Source organism: Halichoeres trimaculatus, unplaced genomic scaffold, assembly GCF_033239565.1.
Source record: "Halichoeres trimaculatus isolate MK-OKI-2021-1 unplaced genomic scaffold, fHalTri1.1 fHalTri1_scaffold_17, whole genome shotgun sequence".
NCBI lineage: Eukaryota > Metazoa > Chordata > Actinopteri > Labriformes > Labridae > Halichoeres > Halichoeres trimaculatus.
This window is the reverse complement of record NW_027437195.1, coordinates 16,366,064-16,386,963: the sequence shown is the minus strand read 5'-3', so window position 1 is coordinate 16,386,963 and position 20,900 is coordinate 16,366,064. Positions and strand designations below refer to the sequence as shown.

General features: G+C 41.5%; 2 protein-coding genes across 3 annotated transcripts in view; one reads left to right on the top strand and one right to left on the bottom strand.

Annotated features, from left to right (window-relative positions):
• The window catches only part of LOC141806337 (formin), a 59,006-nt gene extending 42,485 nt beyond the window's left edge, over positions 1-16,521 (bottom strand). The window contains exons 1-3 of one of the 2 annotated variants that reach the window (XM_074691789.1): positions 16,439-16,521; positions 13,908-15,572; positions 4,854-5,020 (exon numbers count right to left, since the gene is read on the bottom strand). In XM_074691789.1, coding sequence (XP_074547890.1) covers positions 4,854-5,020; positions 13,908-15,459 — 1,719 coding nt within the window. In that variant the 5' untranslated portion in view covers positions 15,460-15,572; positions 16,439-16,521. Of the gene's footprint in view, positions 1-86; positions 1,818-4,853; positions 5,021-13,907; positions 15,573-16,438 lie in introns of those variants that run through there. The other variant, XM_074691790.1, reaches the window with a different exon arrangement.
• Positions 16,522-16,641: 120 nt separating this feature from the next.
• LOC141806323 (ryanodine receptor 3) overlaps positions 16,642-20,900 on the top strand; it is a 125,771-nt gene continuing 121,512 nt past the window's right edge. Inside the window, exons 1-2 of the mRNA XM_074691773.1 lie at positions 16,642-16,707; positions 20,405-20,741. Of these exons, the coding sequence (XP_074547874.1) occupies positions 20,694-20,741 (48 nt within the window). The 5' untranslated portion in view covers positions 16,642-16,707; positions 20,405-20,693. The remainder of the gene's footprint in view (positions 16,708-20,404; positions 20,742-20,900) is intronic.

Genomic DNA, 20,900 nt, shown 5'->3' with positions numbered 1-20,900 from the left:
AACAAAGCAACAGCATTAAGTAACCAGTACAGGTTTGAGAAAAGGGGTGACCTAAAAGTGTGATGTGAGCATGTAAGGGTTCATACATCAGCGTCTGTAGGGCTCTTGTGTTCCCTGCTTGGAGATTTTGAGGTCCTTTCAAAGATAGACCTCAGACTTTCCTTGTCATTCTTGATTTTCTTTTTTACAGCTTCAAGATCTACATCTTCTGCTTTCTCCTTTTTGAGGTTTTTGGGGCCAAAGAAGCTCTTGAAGGTTTCATACGCCAGGTCAGAGGTTTTCTTTGTGTCTGATGGGGATGTGGGTGTTTTTGGGCCTGGACTTTTCTCTTCCACAACCTCCCCAACTTTCTCTGAGACCACCTTCCTCAGGTCTGGATCAGCCTCCTGCTTTTCCTTTGGCTTTTTGAGCTCACTGCGGCTGTTACCTGTTCGCAGGTGACTGAGCTGTGCCAACACCGTGCTTTTAGTGTCAGAGATATGTTTTGGCTCTGTTTGTTTTTTAGCTGGGGTGGCAGTTTTTTGCTCAGGGTAGAGCTTAGCTTTGTTTACGGTCTTCTTCAGGCTGAGAAGGGCCAGATCAGCATCCTTCTCTCTCTGCTTAATCTCTGACACCGTCTCCCTTTCCTCACCCACAGCACCTTTCTTCAGCACCCGCAACCCACTGAAAAGAGCCGGCATCTGAAAAGACGGGGAGGAAGTAGATGTTGTATCCCTGGGTGGGGACGAAGTGGAAGAGGGAGAGGAGGATACAGATGAAGATGAGGATGGCTTGCTTGTTTCTGGAGTCTTTGGAGCAGTTTTTTGGGGGGAGGAAGGGCTAGCATTTTCCTTGATCTCACCTGGGGCTTCATCAGGATTGGATGTCTTTGTTTGACTTTTAGTGTCAGCTGAGTCTGACTTTTCTTGTGGGGAGGGTGGAGATTGAACAGGAACTTCTAGTGTCTTAGGACTTGAAGGAACAGAGGAGGATACTTGGCTTGTGGAAGGTTCTGCAGTCTCCTCTTTATCATCACCTTTATGCTCTTTCTTTGCCTCCGTCTGTTTACCAACTGCATCCTTTGTGGGGACTATGGAAGGAACAGGCAGAGAACAATCTATACCAATTTGATCATCACTGTCATCCTTTCCTCCTGTGACATTTTCACCAATTGCAGATGTTTCTACACCTAATGACTTGCTGGTGTCATTCTCTTTTGTTTCTTCCTGTTTGGAGTTTTCTAAGGTGCTCTTGTTCTCTTCAGTTTCAAGTTTGGCGTTTTCTGCGGTGGTTTCTTTTACCTCTTTGGTGTCCTGTGTAGAAGCTGATAATACTTTCCTATTGAGAGTTTTGCTTAGGATATCTTCTATGCGAGATCTCTCTGTAAGTTTGTGCGTTCTAAACACAGGCACTTCATACTCCGCCTCACTGGCATCTGTATGCTCATCTTCACCTTCAGGATCCCCAGTTTTCTTCTCCTCTGACAAACTAGTCCTTCTGTGTGCTGCCTCCTCATCCTCCGTGTCGCTGTGTGTTTCCACCCTGGTGACCTGGACCAGATCAAGGTCAGCCGAGACTCTTGCAGCTCTTTTTTCTTGGTTGTTGGTCTCCTTACAGGTTTCTGTTGATTCAGCTCCCTGCACTGTGTCATGGGGAGCATCCATGTTATCCTGCCCTTCCTCATCTGGCAGGTCCTTAAATCCCACCAGCACAGCCGGGTCCGTATCTTCAGATCTATTAAGACCAAAGATACCACCAAAGACATTCAGGAGAGTACTCGGCTGCTTTACCAGGCCCTCTGAGTTAGCGCTGGTGCAGTCCATTCTGGTTCACATCAACTGAGAGCAAAATAAAGAAATCCAACGATTCGTCCCCCACCTCCAGACTGCCTGTATTCCACCTCTCCAGTTGGCTGGGAACAAAAGGTCTTTGTATGGACAAATCTCCCCAGCTCCTCTTACCTTCTCCAGGAGGGCGCCAGATATAACAACACTACCCTGTATTAATGTTCAGCTTTACACAGAAAGCTTGCATAAAGTAGACTTTCATGCTATCAAACAAAGACACCACTGAGTGTACAGCCTGTTGTCAGAAGTCCAGTTAAGTCTTCTCTGTGAGAGCAATATTCCCATGACGCTGTGAGCGAGCTGCTCAGTGGCTGGAAGCATGTCCCGCTGTAATCTCCCTGGGAGAGCAGAGTTCACCTGCCTTTCACTAAAGCATTTCCAACTGCTCCAACACGCCGAGATTTATATCCACAAAGTTTGGCATGAAGCTCCAAGTCCAGAGCAGGACAGATCCTCTAGATTTGTCTTCTTTAACATGTCCTCAGTTTATAGGAACAAAACTCTTGTACTGGTGTGGGAAAAACCTTTCAGTTTGAAAAAAAAAAGTGTCTTACTGGTCTGCCCGGTCTGGGGACGCCTCCCTTCAGGTCCCTCCCTTCCTGGGAGGGAACCTGCAGAGCCCAGCACTACAGGTGTCTGATTACCTCTGTACACTTCCGCAACAGAGGAAACACAGAGGGAGAGTGAAGGCAGTCTGTGGTCAGGTGGGGAGTTGAGGAGGTCCATTAACCCTGCATGGTGTGAGCTAAAGAAGTCCAGGGCTTAACACGGGGTGATTAAGCAGCTTGGACATGGTCAGCTCTGGCTAACATGAATGAGCGATTAGCAGCTTATGGACACCCAGACAGAACAGGGTTGAAAAATAATAAGCTAAGTTTTAATACACTTACCTTAACCCTCTTTAAAATCAATACTAAATGTTTTACTTCAAACCAAGGGTCATGTTTTGAGGAAACTTTTCCACAGGAATCTAGTTTCAGTAAGTTTTCAAGCTAAGGTTAACTCAATCGAACAAGCTAACATATTAAATACAGTGGGTGTTGAAATGAGCAGTGTTTAAGAAAAACAGTTGAAAACTGAAAAGTAGAAAAAAAACTCAGTGTCAAACTGTTTTTTAAAGCTTTTTTTTTGTACCTAAGACAGCTTATTAGCTTAAAGGATTAGCTTATTAGGATAAAACTCATGAATCTTCCTCGCAAATATTAGCAACACTTTGCAAGCTAACAAAAAATTAAATCTGTGTCAATTAAAAAAAATGTAGATTAAAAATATTGCAAAAAAGTATAATAAACAGATTAAATAAATAAGTGCTATAACAATATTTTATATTGACCTTGTTTTTATTTGAATCTACTTTTGGGATAAACTGTAACAGATTTTCTTACGCAATGTTAGCTAAATCCTCCTAGCTAGCAAAGACAATTCGATTAGTGGAAACGAAAAAAACAAAACAAAAAAACAAACCTACATGTTGGATTTGAACAACTTTATCTGTAGATCTTATTCTTCATTTAGACAACTCTTATCTTAAATATAAGGATAGTAAAGTGACACACAGTATTCAACTTGTTGCTGCCCCTGGCAACCAAGGGTTACACATTCCTTCAGCCTGTTTGACTGAGCACCATCTTAACTGGAGCACCTAAAGGGCACGCTTCCACTGAACTACTTTTCAGTGTGCTTTACAAAAGCTTTAAGTTTCATCATATGACTCCTCTGAATCAAACATATTTTGAAAGCATTGTCTTTTGACTTGTATTTCACAAAATAAAGTGTTTTATGTTAATGAAAAATATGTTTTTCCTAGTAGGAATTGTTTACCATAAGACATATTTATTTGGAAGAAAAGATAAATTAAAGAAATAATAATCAGTGTGACAAAAACATATCTATATTAGTATTTCCAAGCACTGGTGCTTATTTTTGTCTTCAGCCACAAATAGGAAAGGGGCTTGTGTGTCTGAGGTATTAGTTATGTAATAGCATTGGCTTTTCATGCACAGACAGTAAATCCCCCTCAAGGTTTGTACTAGAAAGAGGGAACCACTGATGGACAAAGAGTGACGCATGTACAAATCTAACAAGTATGAGCTTAGAATAGATGTGCAGTGATTCATGTAAACACTACAGGGAAAAAATGGCAAACCCACAGATGTGGTCATCCCAAATGATAATCTGTAAGTCAGCTGTTTCAACACATTATGTTATTTAGAGCTATGCTGTTATCCAATAAGGAAACAAATGACAATGAAAACATGTTACACCCAAGTATGTAAGCTGGTGGTCATTTTCACAACCAAACACAGTGTTTACTTCTGTCTTGCATGGCCTTTGTACTGGTATGTTAGATTAGCATGCTCACAGTCAGGGCAGTTATTGTGTCTTGGGAGAACAATGCATTGCTGGCGTTAATACACAACCCGCCTTAAACCACACCTAAGTAATTTGCCTCATCTGACACAGGAATGCCTCTGCTAGACAGCATAATGGAATCCAGACAGACTTAGAAATGTTTTTTCACAGCTTTCTATTGGAGGATATAGAAATACATTACCCTAGTTCCTTAATTGTTGTAATTGTCAGAAGGAAAAAAACAAACAACTGGTAACAAATAGTGCATTGTTTGTTGCTAGCTTTTGTTTTTGAGGATAGAAAATATACAATACAATGAGATTATACTGGTCACATGAACTGCAGCAAAACATTATCACAATAACAATGCAAAATCACTAAGACTCCTAATAGCCAAGAAGACTAATAATTAGGTTAAAAATGTTTTCAGAGTGCTAAGAAAGAGAGATTTTAGCTTTGAGAGATAGAGGGTAGAGTGAAATGATCTTTGTCAGTTTTGGCTCTAGAGCCCAGCCTGTAGATAATCATCCCTGACTTGTTAATCTGTTTTCAAAGAGTGCATGATCAGGTGGTTGAAAGGTTGAGTGAAAAAATGTGAAAAACTGCTCTCAGTGTGCATGGCCTCACATCTCAATCTGTAAAAGTGTGTGTGCTGTTTCACTCAGGGTTTCTCACCGTGCGCTCAAGCTTGGGAATGTAAGGCGTGTCCCCAATGATGTCATCCTCAGGCGGTGTAATGCGGAGGAAGTCCAGGTGATCTGGGCGGGGAACGCGGGAGAGGGGCTCCTGAGGGTCATCGCCATCCAGCATCCAGATGTCATCCTGGCGCAGGAGGGAGTCCTCTGCAAAAAATACAACCACCAAATCATTATATTTAAGCTTCTGTGATACCTTTTCAGCTGGTTATGAAACAGGCTAATAATAACAATGATGTGTTAACACACCTCCCAAGAGCCAAACAATGTAAGCCTTAATTTAAAAATAACTAGGTGGAGAAGAACAAGGCATGCACTGATGGAGAAAATAACAGTCTTTGTTAAATGTTAATGTTTGGAATAACAGTTAAGTTGGGGAGCCGTGGTATAGCAGTTTGAACAAACAGAGGCTGTATCCCTGCAGTTGCTGGTTCAACTCTGCCATGACTATTTGCAGCGTGTCATCACCTATTCTCCACTTCCCTCATTTTAAGTCTCTTTAGAGGCAAAATTCCCCATAAATAACTTAAAGAGACATAATAACAAAAAATCTAATTTCATTTAATCTAAGCCACATTGGCCTGATAGATGCAAATCATGTAGTCCATGGTAATCAGTAACGATGGCTGACAAAACAGCTACACTTTCTTGACAAGTTACTTGAACATGATGCAGTACTTAACTGAAGAAACTTGCTCAGAAAACAGTGCATGCTGCATTGGCAGGCATTTTTACTCTCTACAATCAAACAAGTCAAACTTTTAGCTTGTGGTAATTCAGTATTAGATGCCACTATCATCCATTGTGTTTTGCACATTACAAGCTAACATGGTTAAATGGTTTTCCTCGGTAGCACCATGTTTTAGTAGATGGAGAAGCACATCACATTTAAAATTCCAAACACAACTAATATTTATGTCAGACAGCATATTCTATGCATCACAATATAATTTGTATTAGACACTAAGCACTGACTGTTTTAGATTTGTTATGCTGTATTTTAGGATTAGAAAATGGCATCATTTGAAATACTGAAGATCATTATAATGTAAAATACACAACAACTATTGGACCTAAGGTATAGCACCTCCATCACTGCACAGTATTCGCTTATTTTGTTGCTGATCATGTCAAAACAACTTTCAAAGAAATGCCCTTCTTTAAAAAATGTGACAAGCAAAAAAGAATGACAAAAACAAACAGCTCTGAAACATAAATAGATATTTACTAACACACCACACAATAAAAACTTAGAGTCTGCTATAAATGCGACTGACTTGCTTGTTATCGTTAAGTTGATGCAAATGCAGTATATTAGCATAAAGGCTATATTAGCAGCACTGACTGAAGCTCAATGTTTCCCTGTGTAACCTGTATGAGTGATTAAAGTGAAAAGAGGTGGAAAGCTCACATCAGACTCTTTCAGCATCAGTCACTCTTGTTTCCTTCGGGCTTGAGGGCAAACAGCTATTTTTATCTGCACTTAAACGGCCCAGTTCCATTTGCCAACAGCATAGAGCTACTGATCCAGTAAAGAAGAATGGCCACAGAGCTCTGGCCTCAAAAAGCAAATACCACAGTCTCATATTGATTTGAATTTGAGAAATGTGCTCTGTGCAGTAACAATGTACCACACTGATGCCAGTAGCAGATGGGTGTGTGTTTCTCCCTTGGTCAGACATTCACACAGAGGACTATGAGTTTGATATGATAAAAATGGCTTTGAAAACATGGCTACAACAAGGTGATGTCAAAGAAAATGCCTCGCTATGTGCTGGTTTGCAGCAGTGGGCAGGGGAGGTTCACTTTGTGCTTTCAGAGCATCAGCCCTTTGATATTTACTGCTCAGTGACACTGCAGACACAGCCTTCCTCATGTGCAAAGTGCTGCACAAATCACATGGTATCAACTTCAGGAAGAGAAAGAGGCTCAGCTGCCAACACATTCCTCTCATATGCAAAGGAACATGATATATCTTGATTTGATTCATGACTGTATGAAGAGACGCAGTCATGCAGGAAAATAGGAAAAAGTACAAGTTCAGAGATAACAGTGGAGGAAGAGAAGAGCAGAGGGTATACAAAGAGGGTGGAGGGGGAGGAAGCAACAGAAAAGGAGCGAGAGGGGGGATGGTATCTTGAAGCTAGGTGACCTCGATTTCCTCCCGCTGTAAGACAACACCTTGACCTGCCTGAGCAGAATTATGAGCTCAAAACCTCAGAAAAAATCCTGTTACTTTCAGTTTGATGATCAGCTTAAGTTTCCAGTAAGCTTCCTTTGTTTTCAGTATCAATAATAAGAGCACAGAATATAACTGTAATACTGAAATAGAAGCCACTTCTGAGGATATGGGAGCCCCCCTGTACAGCTCCACAGAGCCTAAGTCTCAGCCAAATGCTTTTAATTCAGCTATAAGAGCCCACACACACATAAGCACACAAACAAGAGAGGGGAGGGTGCTGTGTTAAAAAATTGGAGCATCGATTTTCAGCCTGAGTCGCTATCAGTCATTAGGAGAGAGCAGCAGCGCCTGCAGTCCCTTCAGTTATCTCAGACTGGGGCAGCAGGGAAAAAAAGAAGGATTAGATTAATAACTTTTCATTATCATAATGCTGCCTGCATGGACCCGCAGCGGGAACTGCTGACTGTTGCCTGGGCCTTTTCCAATCTCAGAGTGAAGCCAAGTGCAGGCCAAGAAAAGAGTGATCTGAAACAGCTCTCTCAACAATTCTTGCTACAAACACAGCTATTTAAATGAAAAGGTGTGCTGCAGCGCAGCACATTAACTGTGTCCTTCCATGACTTGCAAAATTTTATTTTTTTAAACTCATAATACATGTGAGCCTTGCTACCTGGAACGACAGCTTTCATAAAATATGTACGAGTTAACCCACACTGCCCCCACCTGGTAAGAAAAGATAATGCATGTAACTGGCCTGTTAACCACACTGCAGCAAAGCTCTCTGGTCACAGCATGCTCTTAATAAGACACGGTTAAGAAAGGAAAACTGCCGTGAAATGACAGGAAACAGATATTGAGAGGCAACTTTTAAATGCATTATGTAATGGCACTCAACTCTGCCTGCAAGAACACACAGTAAGCTAAACTTCACTGGCCCTAGGGAGAACTGTGTGCTTATTGCATTTTAATCTCCCTCCCTGCTGCTCTAAAAGCCAGGGCTAAATCACAGTGTCCATCCATAATAGAGGGGACACCAGCTGTAGATAGGATTGTGTTTAATGCATTGCTAACTGAATAATTCCAACCACAGACAACAGCAGTCCGCCACACCAAATACTGCTTCTACAGTATTGAAAACCTGCTCCATAGCAAAGTCACAGTCGTTTTATAAGGATTTTTCAGACATCTCCAGGTGTTCTCTCAGTGAAAACAGGCAGGTGATGAGTGACAGTGCACTGATCTGACAGTGAAAATCACAGAGTGTGAGTGAGACGCTGTCAGTCAGCAAAGCTTCCTTTGTGCTAACGTTAGCATTATCGTTTCAACAGTGGAGTATTTGTGTTCTGGGCGGCTCAGAGACCCATCTAATGTCCAATCCTGTCAGGCAGGGGTGTTGTGAATGGTGATGGATTAATCCACCTGTCACTCTGTTCCCTGCTCATCACTCATCCAGCAGTCACAGAAAGCACTGTGAAGGCTGTAGTGTGAACATCAAGGCAAACAACACACCAAAAAGCTATTCATCGACCCTTATGTTCCCACAACTTAAACGATAAAATTAAAAATGTTTTTTTAATGCAAGTTGTCATCACCCCTGACATATCTTTTTAAGAGTTGACCATAGGAGGTCTATGCCACCCCTCCACTGGCTTCACACAGTTATCAGAGCCTGTCTATCCATCACTTGGAAACTTACAATTGCAACTCAGCAACTGGCTATAATCTGAAAATGATACATTTCCAACATTGCCTTTGTTTACTGTCCAAGTAGCAACTTGGCTATGGCTGCCTTTTGCAGCAGCTCTCTCTTTTTTGACCATTTCTTGTAATTTTTTTCGTCTCTTTTTCGTAATCTTTGTATTTGGAGTGGATCATCACTTTGTATGGCTCATTTGTTGGTCATGGACACCAAACTTTTTGTGGCTTCAGCGATATTTTTACTACTTTTTCTCCTGTGTTTGTCTGGAGATCCTACATGTAACCATGGCCACATTGTTCACATTTGAACTCAGCTGTTAGCAGTCTGTAGCATGTCAATGCTAACTGGTGTAAGGCCTGATGTCTTCCCACAAGGTGAGGAGAAGGAGGTGAGGACAACGTGCTGGTTCTCAGGTGTGAGCTAAGAAGTGACGACATGGACCTGTCCTTCCATCCTTCGTTATTGGGAACATAAGATCTATCTCCAATAAGATGGACGAGCTAGCTGTGCTAACCCAGCAACAGAAGGAATACCAGAGGGCAGAGTAGCATCATGCTATTCACAGACATGGCTAAGAGAGCTAACATCAGACACCAACACCACATTGGAAGAGCTTCACCTGCTGTGAGCAGACAGGATCCAGGAGACAGAGACTGAACAGACTGCTAAAGAAGCTCAGTCCTGGACCCTGTGGAGGTGGAGGCTGGCTGAACTGGACAATGATGGACAAGCCGTCATCATCTATTTTCTTATGGACCTTTTTACACTTTCTATACACTTTCTTACTTTTGTTTTGTTGATTGCTGCTGTGACTTCAATTTCGTTGTACTTGTTACAATGACAATAAAGTTCTATTCTATTCAATTCTATTCTATTCTATTCTATTCTACTCCATTCCATTCCATTCTAATTTCACCTTTTTTGCTCTTCCTTTGGACCATTTTACTACATACAGTCAAAGCTTCCTGATACATCGTTGGTCAATATTGCTGAAACTCCAAACACATTATAACCACAAGACCAAACACCTCTGGTGCCAAAGTTGTTTGGCACCAGAGGTGTTTATAAGCAGAAGCAAGTGAAACTGAACATTTTTTGATGTTTATATGAGACTAATGTAGGCCGGACAAGGCAAAACTATCCATCTGCAAAACAGTCTTTAGAGATTAACACGACCCCTCCCTCTCTTAAATTTCCCCCTCTTATTACTATCTCTCAGACAGCTTAGCCCAGCATGGCATATTTTAGCCACTCAACATCTATTACCCCATCAGTTGAAGTACAAAATAAACTGGGCCATGTAGCATGTTTAATGTATCTGACAGCCTTCAACCCAACACTCCATCACTTTTAGCCAGGATCATAGATTTTTACATTAATCATGAAAAATGCAGGGTTTACAAATCACCCATTCACTCTGGCATCTGTCTGAGCTGTTTCTCCACACTGGCTCGTTGGCTACATGGCTGTCAGGCTGGGTGATGGGCTTACTGGTCTGGCTGTCAGTGGTAAAGGGGCAGCTACAAGTGGAAGCTCAGGGAAGAGTGCTGTAGTGCTCTGAGGTCCACAGTGGTAATGTAGCCTGACATGATGCCCACAGAGTCATCATTAGTCATCTGAAATGTAGTTTTGCAGGCTGATAGGTTTTTACAGAGCTAAGGAAGAGAGCTCCACTGAGTCTGAGAGAGGGGAAATTTGTTTACGTTTGCACCAGTCCACTTTGTGTCTAAAATAGTGAAACATTACAAAAAGGCCTGCAACTAGAAACCATGCATAAAAAAGCACGAGGTGGAACATAGCTAACATTTACCACAGCGTTAGCATTGCAGTCATATATTAAAGAAAACAAGTTACAGGTTATACAAGCAGGACCTTTGTGCTCTGTTCCTCTGAATGCAGAATGAAGCTGAGAGCAACAGCATGAGAAAGACTGGGAGAGAAGCGCTCTTTGCCTGTTTTGGCAGAATCCACTTCATTATCTAAATAAAGCTGGCCCTTGTCCTTGTCGGGTTGAACAATGTTGCATAGCAGGGCACTCTGTTGAATGACAGCAAGCAGGGAGAGCAGGGAGAAACACTCCTTCTCTGTACTGATCAGTTTCATATGACCGTGTTTGTACTTGTAGGGTAATTTGATTATGGTATTGCCGGCCATAAGTCTGTCAATAAAGACTGAAAGAGAGAAAAACTGACTGAGTGACTGACAGTCTTTAATAATTTTTTGAGTTACAATAAAGCTCAAAATGACTGAGTCTCATGTAAGGACAAAAGACCCCTTTTAGCAATAGTTATCAACCAATGGCACGTTCTACTTGTAGCTGTAGTTAATTATCCGGGATCGGTTCAACTGTCATATCTGCTTTTGATCAAAGGCTAAAAAAGGCTCAAAATACCCACACTGCATTTCTACAACTACTACCATTGGTGTCTAGCTGAAAATAGTGTTTTACACAGCAGCTTAACAGCCATATTTTATATTCTTCTGTCAATGGGAAACAGAAATAATGTGGCTCACATTTACCTAAGTGCAACAAAAAAGATTTCAACTAATGCTAATGCTGCTTTGTTCCTACCAGGTTGATAATTACTTGATGTGTGTGTAGCTAGTGTTTGCTAGCCAAAAAGACTATGTGAGCTGGTTCCCAACTTACTGTGGAGCTGCTACTAGTATGAATACATATATTGAACTGCTAGCTTGAGAACACAGTTTATTTTATTTGTTACCTTTGAAACAGTTCAATAACGTGCATAACAGAAATAAAGGGATATTAATTTACCAGGTGAAAATAAAAGCAAATCAGAGGTGATATTTAAATTGCATCCACACTAAATGTACAAATACGATGGTTTGATAAAGGTTTTCATTATACCATTAAAAAGATAATGATTATTGTACTAAAGCTTGATTTTGCTACCTTTTAAAGACACATGTACAAGTTTCCTTCCATCCTCCTCTATGACTACAACTGTCAGTGACAAGCCTCACAACTCAATGGAGAAATTAGGGGCTAAAGAAAATTGCTTTAAAAAAGGGCTGGTGGAAAGTAATAGCAAATCTAGAGGCATATTAAATATAAAACAAAAAATCACTCCAATGCTAATGTTACTCCATCCCTGCTACTTTTGTTATCACAGCTGCTACAACAACTACTATATTGTGGTGGCCAGCAAGAGAACAAACTAATGTTTGTTCTCTTGCTAAACAAACCAGATCTTGCTCTAAAGAGCAAGATCTGGTTCATGAACTGGGAAACAAAAATAAAACTCTACATACAGGTGAAAAGAAAACATCTCTCAACTAAAATGATGTTAATGAGAACAAGAAATGTAATTGCTATGAGACAGGAATATTCACTAGCTTGTGTAAGCACACAATCTTTGATAAGGTTACAGACTGTGATGTAAGAGCATTAGCACATGAAGCAAAAAAAGATATGTTATTTTAAAACAACCATTCCTATCACCATAATAATCACACTCATTAATATGCACTAAGCTTTGGGAAGATTAAAGGGTCCGAATCATAATTAGTTCAGCATTTGCAAGCCATGAAGGCCCAGCATCACAATGACCCACTTAGTCCTTCCAGCTGGACCCTGTGATGTCTATTTATCTGTGTTAACATCTGAAGTGAGCTCAATTATCAAGCTGCACAGGGATGATCTAGAAAACAGCTAAGACAAATCGATAGAGGGCTTTTTTTCCCTTAAGATTAGAGGTTTAAGCCTGTAGAATGAAGGTTGTGCAATACAGACCATCTGGTTAGCTTGATGTAAGCAACAATGCAAGTGTACAGGGTTGTTAGAGTTTCATTCAAGCAGATTATGGGTGATAATATTCATACAGGAAAGAAACTGGTATGTATTCCTGCACCCTTGCTCAAGAAATAACAATGGATTCAATACTGAGGAGGTGCAATCTGATGTGTGTGGGTGTGTGAAAATGTTAATGACTGCAGGGGTTTGTGTGTATGCCCAAAAAGTGAGGACACACAGGGTCAGTTTAATTTTAGAAAAAAACTGATCCAAATTATCCTGCCATGAGCAAAGCTGGGTCATCCTGTCTACTGTTAGCTTAGCTTCACATAGCTCAGCTCTCCCTCTGGCTGTTGCTGAGCTCAGCAGTGTTGGCTGTATGTGTGAGCACAGTGCTTCTCTGTGATGTAACAAATTACACACCTTTGAGCATCCCAAAAATGCACCATAGCTGTAAAAATCGGAATAAAACTAAAATTTAAAAGGCACTGTTATCCTCTGTCCATAATTAAATGACACAATCAATTCAGGATGGTCTGTTTACTGCTGCAGAAAATATTGTGTTATAATGACTGGAAGGATGATTAAAACATCAGAGAAGGTAATGCATAATGATGTGGAATATGTCAAAGAATCAAACATCAAGTATGAACTTAGATGACAAATAGAAGGGCACAATCTTTCACTGCGAGTGTGTGCCATGTATGGATAAGTATGGTTAACCATAACAATAATATTACTGGTGACTCAAGATAAAGATTGAAGAAAGAGGAAATGGGAAAACAGTCTAATCCTTTTTTCTAAAACCCTTGTGCCTTCTCGATTCGTGATCCTTTGTCAGTTTGCTGTGAACTGGACAGGATGTGGGGTTTTAAAGGAGGGGCAGGAGATCCCTGAACATCCAAATTGGCAATGCTTCAGTTAACAAGGGGCTCATGAGAACCCTGATCAGGTCAAACTCTGTGTCAACTGAGCCTTTGATCTGGGACTCTCATGCTAATCTCTTCTATTCTCAGTGTTCTGGTTGCCCCCTTGTGCAACTCTGTAGGGTAGTTTTTAATTTGTGGTCACACATTTTCAGCACAGCACTCCAAGAGTGGACAAAAAAGACATTTTGGATAGCATGAGTTACAGGTCTGGTTGGATCACATTTGGGTTTGAACCTATAATGACAATTCTGCACAGACAACAGCTAGAGCATTTCAACAATAACCTGAGGCAGTGGGTCTGACACACACAGAAACACACACTCTCAAGGCATTCCTCTTGTTCTGCTTTTTGAAACCCAGCATCAGCACTGCCAGATGAAGCGTGTGTTCTCACAGCCGTTTTACCCTGCTAAGATGATAAAAGTGCGAGTGTTCAAACAGGAGCATTGTAAGATCTCAGAACTACTCACCTGTTGTTGTGGAATTGCTGGAGGAGTTCCACTTTGAGTTGCTCGGCCGCCTGCTGAGGTTCAGATCCAGACGAGTGACAGTGCGCTTGTTGCCGTTCTTGTCGATAACCTCAGTGAAGATTTTAAGCTCATCTGTGTTACTGGAGCTGTCCTGCTCAGGGTCTACATCCTTATCTGAGAGCAGTACAATGCGGTGATTGAGCTGAGGGCTTGCCTGCTTGGAGGAGAGAGGGGACAGGACTGGGGACATGCTCTGGAGACTATTGGAGGCAGGAAAAGAGGCGTTGAAGACGCCAGCAAGAGAAGGTGAAGAGGGGCTCTTAAGGTGGGATTTTGTTGGGTAAGGTTCGTTTGTGTGGGACAGGGGCAACCGAAGCCCGTCAGAGAGTTTTCGACCAGTCTTTTCTGTATTTGCTACTTCCTGATTTGGTCTTTTCCACTTGCCATTCTCCTGCTGTGAGCTGCACGGCCCTGAATTAAGCATGGGTGGTCCTTTCCTGTCCAGGCTTGTATGATTGACATGTTGCACTTTCTCTTCCACATCCTGCACTTTAGCTAGCACCCTGACCCCTGAATTCGCCTGGTTGACTGCCTTGGCAGTTGATGTGTCATCAGATAATGTTTCATCTAAAGAATCAAACATCTTAATTGGTCTAAGATTGCTGCCACTTTCACGCCGCGTCAGACCCTCCATCAAGCTGCAAAAAGATGACTCATAACCCAGCTCACCATCATACTCAGAGAAGTCAGTGCAGAAATCCATATCAGGCTCAAACGCCTTGTTGTCCTCCATGAAGTCCCAACCCTCGCGCCCAATTTGGAAAGGCTCCTCCATGGGGAGGATGGGGTTACTGACCGCACTGACATAAGAGCCAGTGACTGAGCTGTCAGAGACGTGGACAGAGGTAAGAGCACCTGGGATCTGTTTTACTTTTGAGGTGGAAGGTTTAGACAAATCATTTTGAGAAGGAAGCACTTTTGATGATGTTCCACTTGAAACTTTCTTCTTCACCTTGCTGTGCAGAAAATCCTCAGCGCCGTCCAGCTTTTTGCCACCCATCTTCTTCAGCTTTTTTCCCTTGGATGTAACTTTCTTCTGCTCTGGTGGCCCAGCGAGAGGTGAGTTGATGCTGCTGATCTCCTGACCTCCAAATAGAACTTCCTGACCCTCCATGTAATCCTGGAGTTTCCCATCCTGGTTACCCATCCTGACTTTATTAGCACAAACCCTACACAGCGATAAGAGGTCTGCGAGCAACTGGTGATGCTCTGCCGCCAGCCAGCAGAGCTCTGCGACTGCTTCCTTTGTTGCCTGCTGAGAGCCGAGGAGTTGGCCCGAGGAGTCTGAAGACTGGCCTCTTTGTTTGGACACGGCAAGATCCTCCTTTCCCCAGACATGGTCATTAGTGAACCTCTCTGGATGAGGGGCGCGGCTCTTGTACTTGAAGCACGGGGCCCGCCTCTTGGGAAAATACAAGCTGATGTGGCTTAGCTCACGGATGGGTGCGTATAGAAGTAACACAGTATGTGTGCCCTCCATGATGGGTGCCATGTTAATCACTCGAGCACAGTGGGAAAGGAGAGTGGTCAGTCCCCAGGCTGAAAGACTGGGCTTGGACTGCAGAGGAGGATCTCCGGCTGTTCATCACCTGGCCTGTCCAGATACTGTCAGAGAGAAAGTAACACAGGGCTGTAAATCTGATGAAAAGCCATGATTAACATGAGTGAGCTACTAGTGACTTTTACACACTGTAGACTGTTTAGGATTTACTATGAGTGAAGTTTTAGAAGTATTAACATTTTCAAAGATTTAAAAATACAACAGACATATCCAAAAACCCTGCAGGCTAAAGCTAGTTTTGGTGCTTAACGATTACAACTGCTCCTTTTCCAGGATTAGGCCCTTTATATTATCAAACCAAACCCATTTCTTCATTAAAAATTGAAGATGTGCAACCCAGCATTATACTTGTAATATGTCAACTTACCTTCCTAGCTCTATCCTCTCCTCGTCCTCTGTTTTGCTGCATAACTACATGAAACACTACTAAACCGCAATTCATCAACATTTCACAAGCTGCCGCATAAAATCCGAGTGTCAAACAAGGTGACGACACATGCAAAACCCTGTGCTGTCGCTTTCATGTGCGTTTACCAGCTAAACAGGCACGTATTTCATATGTCCTCTAGTGCTTTCTCCTAATATTTCACAACATGTCTGAACTGTTTACATCACAACATAATCCCGTGGGTTACTGTCACCTTGCAACCAACACGAGAGCAAAGATCAGTATTTGAGTGTCAACAAAATACTACCCAGCAGGGATTCTGCAGCTCACCAACATCTCAAGTTAGAACATATATTTAGCTTAATTTATCAGCAATTTAAATGAAATGACTGATTAACTCCGTAGCAGCCAAATATCTACCTGGTGTGTATGCTTCATAAAAGGCTGTGTGGCTCAGTAAACTACACCTGCAGCTAGGCTAAAAGTCAAGCAGCAGTTAGCAGGAGATAAACAGTTACCTACCCGATGTGGGTGCATGGCAAGTATTTCTTCACATCTCTGCTCTGCCACCAGCCAGCCAGTGCACACCGCTGCTTCACTGAGGTACCGCAATGAATGACGGGAATTTCGGACCAATGACGGGGCACAGCGCCGGCTCGCTGCTCTCTGATTGGCTCTCCATGTTTCACACACAGCCAAGAATTTGAGCCAGTGCAGCTGCAGCCCTCAGGTAGGCCGTGTGATCGATTGCAGCGTGTCCTTCGAACAGAAAGGAAGTGTGCCTGAAATGGGTATGTTTGTATTCAACACTGAACGGCATTGCGAAGGCAAACATTTGCACGGAGTTTCACGCCTACAGAATGAAGTGTCTCTTAAAGCACCTGCTCTTTGAGGTCCTTGGATGTGTGATTTGTTACAAAACAGAGACATCTAGCGGCTAACATATATGTAAACTGCCTGCATTTACACTAGCTCTTAGGCTGAATAAGTATGGCATTGCCTAAATTATTGATCCGTCTAGCTCAGATTGCATTTGTATCTCGGTAAGAGGAAACGCCATGTGTTTGTGTATTATATTTGATTTTTTTTTCTTCGTTGAACGTTTTATGAAAATAGGGAAAACTCCAGATGAAATATAAACAGGACAAGGTGGATAATTAACTTTAAAAAATTAAAGACGACCAAAGAACAACATCCGGTTCAGAAAAATGAAGCCTATGCGGGAGTGCGAAAGGGACTGTTCATCGAGGATCCGCTTGAGGCTGGCTGCAGGAAAACCGGAAGTCACATACACACCCAGCCAAAACAAATGATCTTTTTTTACAGGTTTAAAAAGCAAATTTACGGCTTGGTTTAGTAAACTGTTTGGTTCTGAAACGCTAATTTGGCTGTGTAAGAGTCAGGTCTTTGAGACTACGTCTATGTTTCAGACAGTCTATGAGAACAACAGTTTGAACTTTATTTTTGTTCCAAAATTGTGAATATATTCTACCCCCTCAGAACCAATATAAACTACACAAGCTAAGCTTTTGAAATACAAGTGTGTTCCCACAGAAATATTTTTCTTTAATTCTTTTGGTGATGTACACAATAGCAGCAGGCATACACACATACAACTTTATCTTCTTTCCCAAGAGGATGAGTTATTTCCAGTTGTTTCTTAAGTGCTTACACTATTCATCTTGTCATCTGAAACAACCAACGCTGGTTTTCTGTGATTACCACTTGATTATACTTTTCTCAAATCTCAGTTCAATTTTCATGTTACCTTAACAAATCTTGATATCTGTGTAAAGTTGTGACGGCTCCACAAGGCTAGTTATTTAAAATAGTGAGACCAATCTATCCGTTAAAATGGTAAAACTTGCATTGTTTTCTTTTTACAAGGTAGAAATAGTTAAAAATGACTGAAACCAAGTCATTATCACAGAAAAATAGCATTTTGTTGAGTTGAGATCTCATGAAAACAACCTGATAGTGGTTGTTGCCATCAAAAACTAGTAAACTTAAAGTTGACATGCCCGTCTGCTCGAAGGCATCTGCTACTACATATGTAATCATTCATATCCACTGTCTATTTGTTATGAGTTTTTAATTAAAATCTGATAGAAACTAAAGCTCTGTCATTAAGGGTCATTTACTTCTAGCACAGGGTTCCCACATCAATATCCAGAGTGCATTACAGAGTTTAGAGTATAACACAGCTGATGTTGAAATTGCCTACATAAATTAACTGGAATATTTGAGATGAATATTACAAGGGCTACTGAAATATGCATGTTATCATTAGACTGCTTGTTTCAACTGGCTGTTAATTGAGCAATAAAGACAGGACAGGAGGTAGATCATTTGTCATCATTAAGGAAAAAGGACAAGGGACCTAATTGAAAAGAAGAGAAGAAGAGAAGAATGAAGCGCTAAGAAAGAGGATAAATGAAAGAAGGAAACATTCACCATGAGGAGGAGTAGCATACAGTGTGGACACTAGAGGGGGCCATCACATCAAAGTTATGGAGAGTATGTGTTTATTTAATCCAGTGAGTGGGCTTCTTTATGCCATGGCTTAGTCAACTGTGACTCAACTGTGGACAACTAGGACCAGACTGATCACTGTCACTGGAAACAGTCCTGTAGAAAAAAGAGAAACAAATTATCATTGAAGTCAGGCATTTTATTTCTGATTTAACCACAAATGCAATTGGGAATAAGTTTGGATGCTGCATAAATTGTTGATGATAATAATAGAGTTTGATGGGTTTCAGTTCATTTCAACCCCATTTGAAACTAATACAAAGAAAAACTCTTCAATTTTAAAATTTGATTGTATAAATGTATGTTAATAGAGAAGTATGTGCTCACTTAAAATGAGATGTAAGCATGTTAGTGTTAAGGTTATTGAAGTAAAACGTCTAAATTCCTTGTTATTGTTATTATAACACTACTACTACTACTACTACTACTACTACTACTACTACTACTACTACTACTACTAATAATAATAATAATAATAATAATTATTATTATAATGAAAATAATAAAAATAAATTTTATTTTAATGGCACCTTTAAGGACACTCAAGGACACCTTACAATATAAAATAAGTTTTGTGACACACCAAATAATTTAATTTGTGGGTTTACAAGGCTGGACTGCAGGCAGCCCAGTTGATCACTACAGCTCTTCAACCACAGAGCCATGCAGTTTCATTATATGCAATATATAATTTGGCATTGCCTTGGTAAACTATGCAGGCCCATATTGTCCAGTATTAATGGTACCTCCCCAAGTGTGTAAGCTATCCATGCCATGGGCACCCATCACCACACAATCACAGATAACAGCTCATGAACTGTATGCTTGTTTTAAAAAAAGTAGTTGTCACGCTCCTTTTTTATAACAGAGGAAAATGTGTCCATTTTCAAAAGAAATTACAAATTTTGAATAATCCGTCATCTGGAAAATGTTCACCTTGAGGCACCACAACTCAAATAGACCAGTTTTAAACTACATCCTTTGATCCAGTGTTACTTATTTTAAGTCTGAGGACTGCACGATGGCACAGTAGTTAGCCCTGTGTCTCACAGGTCTCTCATGGTACTCCAGCTTCTTGTCACAGTCCAAAAACATGCTCATCAGGTCAGTGGGTCAATCTAAAGTGCCTGTAGATGTGGGTGTGCGTGTGTCTGGTCAGTCTCATGTTAGCCCTGTGTTAGCCCTGTTCAGGGTGTTAAGCATATCCCCTAGCAACCTAGCCCCCTATGTCCCCAAAAGAGACAAGTGTTGAGGATAATGGATGGATGGATTTTGAGCCTGTGCAACGATTTACTCTAGAGAGTCATGTCTTTTTTTTCTTTCATACAGTGCCACCCGAGGGCCTGGAGATCACAGACATATAGTGCCTTTTTTTGGCCTTGTCTCCCATCTCATGTCGCCTCATCATTATAGTATAAAAACATTTCAACAAACGAAATGTTTTTCTCATGCTTTTTAAAATAACGTCTAAGACATTAAAAGAGGTATCACATGATCTTCTTGGTAGGTAATATACAGGGAGAGTTATATAGAATAGAAAATACTTTATTTATTTATTTATTTTATATCACAAACACTAGGAAACAGTAAGAGTAACTTAAATATTTTGAACTTTCAAGAATCATAATTGGATTAAAATGTTCTTTCTTTTCTGCTTAACAGTGTTAATGAAATGCATCTAGGAGGGTTCTCTCCCGGAATTTGAACGGCCAACCAATCCATTTGTTTGCCAAAGGGTGCTGACCATGGTGCTGAACTTTGAGCAGCACTGGAAACAGCAGTTGACATGATGCTGAGTGAGCTTTGACCAATTAGTATGATAGCTGTGCAGCTGGCGCTTAGAGACAGGGCGGGAAAACGAAGTACAAGAGAGATACGCGTTATGTAGGTATTTTTGTAACAGCAATTATCACGCTTGAGTTCAAATATTCCCGCTTTCACTGTTGTATCTATTAGGTCTGCCAGTGACGTCGAAGATAAAGACCCCGCTGCTGCCTCTTTGCTACACGACGTGGCTTCTCCTCGTTTCCCTGCCGCCTCACCGTCCCCAGTCGCTCCAGCCCACCGATGCTGACACACACTCCTCCTCCGGGCGGCGAGCGGGGCTTGAGCACAGGGGCTTGACAGACACATGCTGCGGTAGTCTACCCCACTGAATGGCCGTGGATTAGCCATATATGCTAATATCGATAGGAGAGAGGAGCCAGCGGAGGCTTCCCGAGTCTGAACAGGCTCCTTTGCAGCCATGGCTGAAGGTGGAGAAGGAGAGGATGAGATTCAGTTCCTCAGGACGGTAAGTACATTTCCTGCCGCTTGTAGTTGAAGCGCTGCTCCGGCAGCTCTGGAGAAATGTGGAGCTTTCTTTTGCCTTGTGTGTGGGATTTTGCCTGTCACTTGGTGTAATTCACACAGGTTATTTCATCTTGTATCTTTTGATAACCCCCTGCATTCT